This window comes from Larus michahellis, chromosome 3, assembly GCF_964199755.1.
Source record: "Larus michahellis chromosome 3, bLarMic1.1, whole genome shotgun sequence".
NCBI lineage: Eukaryota > Metazoa > Chordata > Aves > Charadriiformes > Laridae > Larus > Larus michahellis.
Genome location: NC_133898.1, coordinates 48,871,092 through 48,880,614, shown reverse-complemented (window position 1 = coordinate 48,880,614; position 9,523 = coordinate 48,871,092). Strand labels below are relative to the sequence as shown.

Genomic DNA, 9,523 nt, shown 5'->3' with positions numbered 1-9,523 from the left:
AGAAGAGTAACAGAATCATAGAATAGTTTGGTTTGGAAGGGACCTTTAAAGGTCATCTAGTCCAACCCCCTGCAATGAGCAGGGACATTTTCAACCAGATCAGGTTGCTCAAAGCCCCGTCCAACCTGGCCTTGAATGGCTCCAGGGATGGGGCATCTACCACCAACCTGGGCAACCTGTTCCAGTTTTTCACCGGCCTCATAATAAAAAATTTCTTCCTTATATCTAGTCTAAATCTACCCTCTTTTAGTTTAAAACCATTGTCCATTGGTTTTAGACCAATTTAGACCAACCAAGACCACTTAAAACCACAACCCCTTGTCCCTTGTGATAGGAAGGTTTATGTGCTGGCTCTGTTTTGTGTTTACCTTCTTTGTTCTCTGGCAGCTCTGTCAAGTACTGGATTATTTTCATCATGCTCTGGAACTGAGATGGTACATTAAATTCGCAACAAATGGAAATCCAAAATTCAGTGTCTGCTTCCAGAACAGCATCCTGTTTATGGTTTAGAAATAAAAAAAATATTATTTCAAGAATTAAAAAAACTAATAATAATAATAACAACGATAAAAAGACTCAAAAACTCCTCAGTGAGTTTGTGAAAATGCCATCAGCTGGATACCGCCAGGATTAACACCAAGGGTAACAGCAGCAGGCCCTTGGAAAGAACAGTTCCAGAGGATGCAGAAAGATTAATTTGCCACAGCATAGACTGTATCTTCTCAACAATGTTCCTGTAATAATTCTTTTAGTTTTTTGCATAAACTATGTTTTCACCTAATCAGATGCCTACATCAAAACAGGGTTTACTTTGGTTTGTACAGAAAGACCAGTACCATGTTTCACAAACACAGTTAAAGAAAAATAAAACAATTTAAAAAATATTGATGCACTTCATAATTAGACTAGCAGATCTTCAGGCCAAGGATTGCTGTACAATATTATCTTATTTATTGTTCAGGCTCCAGGTCAAAACAATATTGTACCTGCAACAGAAATCCTCACCATCAGGTTCTGCTATAGCACCAGCTCAGAGTTCACTACTTATTTTAGCATAACCGAGGGGCTTGTCTTGCACCTTCTTAAAGGTACCACGAACAAAAACAAGGAGATCAGTCTCTTGAGGAAAAAGGTGACCCCGTGAGTCTTCTAACCTTGTCTGTGCTTGATGTCGCAGTCACAGTTTTGGTCACATACTGCTCGAACAGCAGCACCAGGAGAACCCAGAGGAACTTATCTCCTCCCACCGTGGTGATCAGCTGGGCCAGGATTGGCAGGCGTCGGTGCTCCGGCACGTGGGGCAAGGCATCCACAAACACACGCACGATCTTTATTACCACCTCTTCCACGCTTCCCGAGGACTCGGACAAATCACTGTCTTCGGCCTACGTACAAACAGGTACAGCAGTTCAAACAGATTATCACAGACAGGTACCGGTTCTTTCTTGTAAATTCAGAAAATGAGAGAAAGCACCACATGCCTGATACCGGCGTTACAAAAGCATAATCTCAAGGAAAATATAAGTGCTCCAAAATAACAATTTTAAATCACACAGTTCTTTTTCAGTGTTTAAGCAAGATGCTTCAAATAAAACTTAAAAAAAAAAGGAAAAACAGAAAGAAATAAACGTTATTTGGCATCAGCTGAAACAAGCAGGATGTTTTCAAGAGAAAGCAATGCCACGTCCTTCTGAAAACTTTGCCTGTAAGCCTGACAGTTAGGGTCTTGGATTCAAGGGCCTAGCAAAAATAATACAAGTAGGCTACATGAGTAACCTTAGGCTCTCCCCACCTGTCATAATTGTGTGTGCCATAAATAATTTGTCACAGAAACTTGTGATGGCTGCTATGAAAGTTTTTAAATACAAAAAAATAAATTTAAAAAAGAGAGACAGCAACTTGATTTTTCTAACAGAGATCTGCAAGAAGATGCAAAATGTGCATACATATTGTTAAAAAATACACCAGGAAATGCCCAGCCCATTGTCAGAAGAACATTTTTTTTTCCCCAATTCATTTTTACGTAAGAAATTTATATGGCATTTCTCATGTTTAAATCTATGAATGACTCTAGAATTAAGATTTATTAGGTGCAAGTGAAATCTGACTGAAGGAAAAATGTCCCCTTTGAAAAACAAGTATGCATTTTTGTTTTGGTTTATAACCATTTATCTAAGATGTCCAGACAAAAACCAACAAAACCAACACAAACACCAGCAGGAAAAATACAGGCATTTCTCAAATATTTTACCCTTCCACCTCCTTCAAACCGTGTTTGGTATGTCATGGTCATATCAATAGTATTATTATAGGACTAATAACCTTCTTCTTATTTCCAGTGGTTTCTCTACTGAACTTGCCTGCTATTTCTATGATGAACAACTTAAAAGTATGGTTCAGGTCCTCTTTAGGTACCATTGTGATACTGCTTTGGCTAAATCGTTTATAAAGTGCAGGAGCTCATAAGATTAAAATGAGGCAGTAGTGCAAAGAACTCGCAGTTGGTCAGATGAGTAGTCTGTTAATACGGTTATTATATATAATTTAGTATCTATCTGAAAATAACCCTAGAATAGGCTACAACCCATTCTACCACTGATATTCTAAACCATTTACTCTACTTAACTAATAATCCTATTATTAACTTTCTTTCTACTCCTTTCCATTAGGTAGACAAATTTACCTGTATAAGAGCAGGAATAACCATCTGCACTGTCTTATTAATTACTTGGAACGTGTAAGTATCGTCCAGACGCAAGACATTTGCTCCCATGAATGTGAAAATGGGCATAATGTTGTGGAGAACTTTATCCTGGAAAAGAAAACAGATGAGATTAGTTTGCTTTTTGAACTGTATTGGTCTACATATTATACCTTAAGGCATTTCTCCTTCCCACAAATGCCTTGAGATTCCTATAAAAGAAAATGAGAATCATAAGTATATTCCACAATTTCCACTATCTATTTTTAAATGTATAGTGTCCCTTAAAGCTACTTACTATGTGACTGTTAAAGCAATCTACACTTCTAACCAAGTAATTATAGAAGCAAGATACACTTCTAACCAAGTAATTAAAGAGTGTAAATTGAGAGCTCGGCCTGATGAAATAACTTGTACTCCTCAACTGAGTGCCATGGCAGTATGACAAGCAAAATCAGCTATGGGGAGACTTGCAGAAGCACAAATATGAGCGTGGCGTATAGATGCCAGCGATTTTCAGCACCTTTTCCACCCACCCTTTTTATATTTGTAAAACATCTGTAATATCTACAGTCATACAATGGAAAGCAATCATGCTCATTTGGCTTTGTTTTCAGGTGACACCGTAATCACAGTAATTAATTTTAAGAGGACTGGTTTAGAGGTGTCACCTAGATGAAGAATTAGTTTCCTAGATTTTGCCAGAACTTAGAACAAGTAGTTATGGGTACGTTTCTCATTCAGTTTTAGTGAACTGAAGGAGTGTTGTAGATTTAAAAACAGAGATGAGACTTGTACAAAGTATTTCCTTGTATTCTGACCTTGGAAATCTTCTTAGAGCCAATATTAACATAGAATAAAAGCTCAGTTTATTCTGATAAACTACAGCAGATGACAGCAGTAAGATGGTGACACAGAAAAATAACACCACCAATAAAAAAGCCAAACCCTCCACAAGTTTGTCAAAAACATTCCAGTTTTGCCTTTTGGGAAAAACAGCATCTTTCCAAATGTGTGGAGAAAATAAAAATAAAGCTGTAAATTGAGTCTGATGCATCTGGATATATTGTGCTGCTTTTGTAGTTTCAAAGCAAAAGAATCTTACTTCGAAGAGTGAGCGTACAGTCAAATTTCAATCCATAGAAGAAAAGACCCGGTTCTCAGTCAATTAAAATCAGACCACCCTGGTTCTATCACCTACAACTACATTTCTTGGTGTTGTACAAGACAGCAACTTGTAAGAATACAACTGCTATTGGATTAGATGTTTCCTCTCAGGGGTCAGAAGAAACAATGCACCAGAACTTTGACCACAGTGGGAAGGTGAGGCACGGCTGTTGACAGAAAGCTTCTTCCATTTCTTCATTGCGAGTCAAGTCATAAACAACGAGTGACCAAAGCATCAAGGCAGACATTTGTTTTCAAGTAAAATGGAACAGAAAGCCCTAGAAAAGCAGGGAAATTTTGTCTCTTGCTCCTGTCAGAAAATTTCTCCCCATAGAACAGCTCTATATGTTCTTCACTCTACCCAATATTTAGAAACGGAAGAGAAAAGACGACACATAAATTTCAGGTACTACTTACAGGAAACATGCCAGCAACAGCACCAAGGAGCAGCAGTGCATGGTGGTGTGTCTGGGGCATTTTAGATATCCTGATGCACTGAACTATCACCTCCACGTTGAATTTTTCTTTGTCAAGGGTATCTGCAAGTAAAAAATATTAACTGTTTAACACTTTAATGGTCAATGATGTAGGAATAAAAACAGTACACTCAAGCACTGGTTTCAATTTGCAGACCATACCTAAGGGATCTACAAAAAATGATTAAGGTGCCAAACTTGTATATCCTATAAAGAAGTCTATTCCTCCTCAACAATACAGCGTAGACTCAGAGAAGAAAAAAGGTAGAGGCCATTGTTTTAATGCTGTACTGGTAAGAGAAGTTCCAAGAAATGGGTCTGGCAGTTTTTACCTGCTGGGATCTTGCTACCATCTGAAGACAATTTCTGACAAATATTTAGCAGGCAGCTAAGGATTAGCTGCTTTGTATATTCCATATTTTCTTCTTCTGATGCCATAGGTTCCAGACAGCTATACGTTCAGGAAAAAAATCGGGAATTAAAAAAGGAGACAGAAAAATAAGTGATCAAACTGCATATTAAGATACAAATAAGAAACTGCAATCTTCATTCTACCGAAGTTCTAAATTGAGGCTTCTAAAAAGCATTTGCCAAAAAGCGTCCCTTCTTTTTTGTTTTCAAATACATCAACTGGTCTAATAAAAGACATTTATCACAGCACTGACAGTACAAGATGGTTACCTGAAATACGACTGCCAGTCTACATAAAGGCAAGTCATAAGGAAAAAAGATAAATACCCAATATATACGTAAACTTTCCTAAGTGCCTGGAGATAGGACGGGCAGGGAAAGCAACAGTTTTCTTCGGTTGCATTGGATGAAGGTTTTTCTGCAAGGTTTGGGGAGGAATTTTAAAGCTTAAAGCATTATTGTAACAGCTCTGCAAAAGATGCAAGGCCTGCCAATTGTGCCAGTTTTAACACAGGTGTCATCCTTCTTAGCAATCCCAAGCCCTCCAGCTGAGACACAAAGTCTTCACGTAAGAAGCTATGCATCAGGTAAAAAAATCTTAAAAAGCACATCCCATTGTTCAAAGGGCAAAAAAGCTGTAACAACTTCCCATTCCCCTCAGCCGATTTATCTAAAAGAAGTTCAAGTGAAAAAGGCAAGCTAAGCTACAAAACACAGCAACAAAGCAGAGAGAAAGCAGCCCCTATTTTAACACTTTACAGTATCTGCTGCAGAGGAGAATGCACAAGGACTCGTGTGTTATGGAGGCACCATTACCGGCTCAGCAGGTTAAAAAGCGTAGGTACCAACGCCTGCGGACGTCTAAGTTTCTTCTTATGCTGCAGTAATTCCAGAATAAGCATAACCCTCTGCCAGCTGAAATGGCTTGTCTCCGGTGCCAATTCTGCATCTGGAGGCTTTCTAAAAAGATAAGACAAACAATCAGGATATACATCTGCAAAGAAAATAGCATGGTGTTTCAGGGAACACACACACACATAAGTGAAAAAAAAGACAAGCTTTCTTTCACACAGGAATATCCTTTACTGCTTCTCCTGGGAGAGGTGACAATGTGTGGGCTTTTGATTGAAGCAGCAACACAGTTTAAACAATCAACAAAAATCCAGACCAAACTTGAAAAAACAAACAAGTATAGCATGCCTTCTGTGCATACAAGAAAGCTACACCACAAAGCAGACTTCTGTGGAAAAAAAAATAAGAATCTATTACCAAATAACTGTCTGTATGCTGATCTGCTTGCATCTTCCAAACTACTAGTTGTCTAACCACTGACTTAGCAGGCAATGGATCTGTGTGCAAACGTGTGCGTTTATAAACTCTAACAGACACGGTTTACAGGTGGATAAATCTCACGGGTGATGACCGTTAAACAAGGTGAGTGAAGGAAAACAGGAACAGCTACTGCAGGTCAAACCAAGAAAACCAACTCAATATCCTGTTTCAACAATGGCTGACGGCTGATGCTTAAAGAAAAGAATTAAGTACAGTGGAAAAAACAGCTCCTTCCCCATGAGAATGGAGAGAAGAGACAAGATGAAGAGATCTAAAAATTAATGATTATATTAGCATTTTAACTGAAAGAAAATACTGCTTTTCAGTCATCTAACAGGAACATTTTGATGAACATCCGTAGGCTTCAGTCATGTGTATGCAATTTGTCCATCCACCTTTATTACTGAGTTTAATACCTACAAAAATGAATCTTGTTCAACTGTGTCAAGCCAGATTCTATAAGAGCAAATGTCAACATTAGAACTACTGGATTTTATTTTTTAATTTTGACTATCATTCCATCAGTTCTCAAACAGCAACATGAGTTGGTTTTCTCCTGCCAGAAGTAGCTGAGTTATTTTACTCTGCAGGAGAAAAGAAGAAAGAGATGCTTATGCTTTCAATACAAACTATCTAATGTAGTAAAACAAGTGGCATTTTTAAACTGTAAAGATAATATTTTTGGGTTTCTAGTTAGTTTACCTCTGTTGCTGCATTTTCTGCCTTCTAGTTTGCTGAACAGTGCCCGGACTTTTGTTTTTCTCGGGAGGCTCCAGTTCTCTGACAATCTGCTCAGCACACACTGAGATCTGAAACACAGAACAATAGTGCAAGTACCAATGAACAACGTGTCATACAGCATCTGCCCCCTCCTTTTTTTAAAACACATCCCCCTTTCACGCTCGTATGGGTATATAATCCACATATTCAAGTCATATCTCAGAAAATGAAAATCAGAGCAGAAGAAAGAAGTGACTTCTGCTCAGTTCATTCACACAGTACAGTAAGTGACTGGTGCATGGTTTTTAAAGAAATATCTTCTAAAAGCAGTTGTTTAACAAACTTTTCATGCTATTAACACAATTATATCATGTGACAAATAGTTCCTGATTCCTTTCATGCCATGAATGATATAAACGAGTGTTACTGAATGTAGCAACACAGAACCACCCTGACAGGTTTGAACATATTTCTGTGTTCTGGAGTTTGCCACTTACCCCTTTGAACACGCTGCTAATTGTCTGGGCACAAAGCGGGTTCTTACAGTTTAACAGTAAGTCAAACAATACTTTTAATAGCTTCTGTTGCACCATCCCATCTGACACAGCTGCAAAGAATGGTTTAGTAATCTACAAGAGGGAAAAAAGAAAGGACGCAGAGAGGTTTACTGTAAGAGGGTAAAAAAATCAAAAGCAATGGAACTTTAAGGTTAGATTATGTATGACACACCCAATCACACACACGTTAGTATGAAAATATATTGTAAAAATTTGCATATCAACTATGTATTTGTACATATCCAGGAATCCTTAGATGCAAAGCACATAATTCTGAAATATCCATTGGACGTACTGACTGCTGACATTTTTCGCACAGCTTGCCTGGTGGGGTAATAATCTTGCTGTGGCCAGCCTTTGGTAAGTATATGCTAATACCTGGCTAATAGGCAGTCTTTGTAGCCTCCTTCAAATGAGATTATTTCTCACCTACTGTATTTTTTTGACAATTTTTCCTCAGAAGGAAAACATGAAGTACAGCTCCTGCCCGACTGACAAAAACTAAGGACAGTGGAACAGTAGGGTCTGCGGGCAATGATACAGGTATCCACCTGCGTGATGTTGCTATTCTGTAGTTGTCAAAAAGCAAAAATAAAGCAAGCAGCAATTTCTCCTTCTGGTAATTTTAAGAGAGAAAGTTTTGCAGCCTGTTTAGATGTTTCAAAGATACTATGGAGACCTTGAAAACTTGTACTAAAAGAAAGACGGGTCAAAAGCTATGGAATCCTTAGGAAGAGTCCTTGTAAAACAAATCCAAAACATTGCTTTTTGCTTTAAGCATAAAAATAATTAAAGATCTTGCCATACCTGCCCAAGTGCTGTGATCTGAAAAGGTGGAATTTCTTCATAGATTTTCTTGGCAGCATGCAGACTTTTGATAAATAAATCCAGGCTCTGCTGATTCTTGCACAAGAGGGTTGCTGAATATCCATTAAATTTTCCAAGGATGAGATGCAGGAAAACAACTTCATCTTTCAACATTGCCTCAGGTTTCTTAAAGACCTTTTCTAGCAACCGGTCCAGTGCAGGCAAGAGGTGAGAAAGAATCATCTGTAAACAGAGGAAATTCATAAGTTTTAATCCATTCTCATTTCAACAAACTTCCAATAGCACAGCTTCATTTTACTGCAACATCCCCTCTCTGGTAACACACTGCATACAGTACTTTATGCAGCAGCTATTCAAGAGGAAAAATGCAAGACTTATTGTGAGATTACCATGAGTACATGCTCATCTGTACTTTGCTATTCTCCTTTGCAGATTAATATTTCATATTTTTGAAGGACAGAGAAAAGACAATTTTTTTTAATCGATTTAGGACTGCTGTCTTCTATAAAACCCAAATGTGGGGCAAGAACGCTCACCCTCTATGCAGTTCACAATCATTTCAAGACACATACAACTGAACAGAGCATAAGAATTCATAATTTCATTCTTTTTTTTAACACTGAGCTCATGTATTTTCCAGCACTTAAAGAAGAAAATTCTGAATATACTAGATAAGAGGTTAATACATACAAGTAAAAATTTGTAGTACTACCTATTATGTTACAATTCTGTACAGAAAACTGTATATTCACTGATGTCTAACCAAGGTAATACATTTCTGGAAGAATCTTCTTCTGAAACAGTCTTTTTCAGTAACATCAAGGGAGTTTCCTTAACAACTCCAGTGCAAAATTCTGCAGCCCTTACATTCCTGCATGGAGCATGCAAGTATTTTATGTTTCATTAAATCATACTTTGCAGCACTACTGCATATTATTAGAGGTGTCAACTTAATGCCTAATAGTCTAATACATTATGAAGTTATTTAACTGCATTATTACTAAAAAATTTGATGTCGGCATATCAATCAAGTGCAGAACCCATAAAACAGCTAGAAAGGCTGCACCTACCTCACCATGGACTTCATGAAGAATTTTCATCAAGTGTCTTGCAATATATGATGGGAAAATAGGGTTCTGTACACAATCAAGTATGCTTTCCAAAGCTTCTGACAATTTTTTCTTCTGGGATTTCTGTTTTGGTTGTGTCTCAAGCTCCTCAAATAGGCTTTCCATAATCTAGTTCATTAAGAAAGTGAAAATTAAGTTCTTTCCCTGCAATAAAAATGCCTTAAACCAACATTTACTTAATGCTTTTGTAATAATGCAATC

The 9,523-nt window shown here is 37.7% G+C and overlaps 1 protein-coding gene across 4 annotated transcripts in view; it reads right to left on the bottom strand.

Moving 5' to 3' along the window:
- HEATR1 (HEAT repeat containing 1) overlaps window positions 1–9,523 on the bottom strand; it is a 40,156-nt gene that overhangs the window by 10,522 nt on the left and 20,111 nt on the right. For all 4 annotated transcript variants that reach the window (XR_012586139.1, XM_074580042.1, XM_074580044.1 and 1 more), the window contains 10 exons: window positions 9,263–9,430; window positions 8,172–8,414; window positions 7,305–7,436; window positions 6,790–6,896; window positions 5,572–5,715; window positions 4,677–4,795; window positions 4,286–4,407; window positions 2,684–2,812; window positions 1,155–1,385; window positions 369–495 (listed from right to left, as the gene is read on the bottom strand). Coding sequence is in view for 3 of the 4 variants with exons in the window: in XM_074580042.1 (XP_074436143.1) it covers window positions 369–495; window positions 1,155–1,385; window positions 2,684–2,812; window positions 4,286–4,407; window positions 4,677–4,795; window positions 5,572–5,715; window positions 6,790–6,896; window positions 7,305–7,436; window positions 8,172–8,414; window positions 9,263–9,430 (1,522 nt within the window). In the remaining variant the exon portion in view is untranslated. The remainder of the gene's footprint in view (window positions 1–368; window positions 496–1,154; window positions 1,386–2,683; window positions 2,813–4,285; window positions 4,408–4,676; window positions 4,796–5,571; window positions 5,716–6,789; window positions 6,897–7,304; window positions 7,437–8,171; window positions 8,415–9,262; window positions 9,431–9,523) is intronic.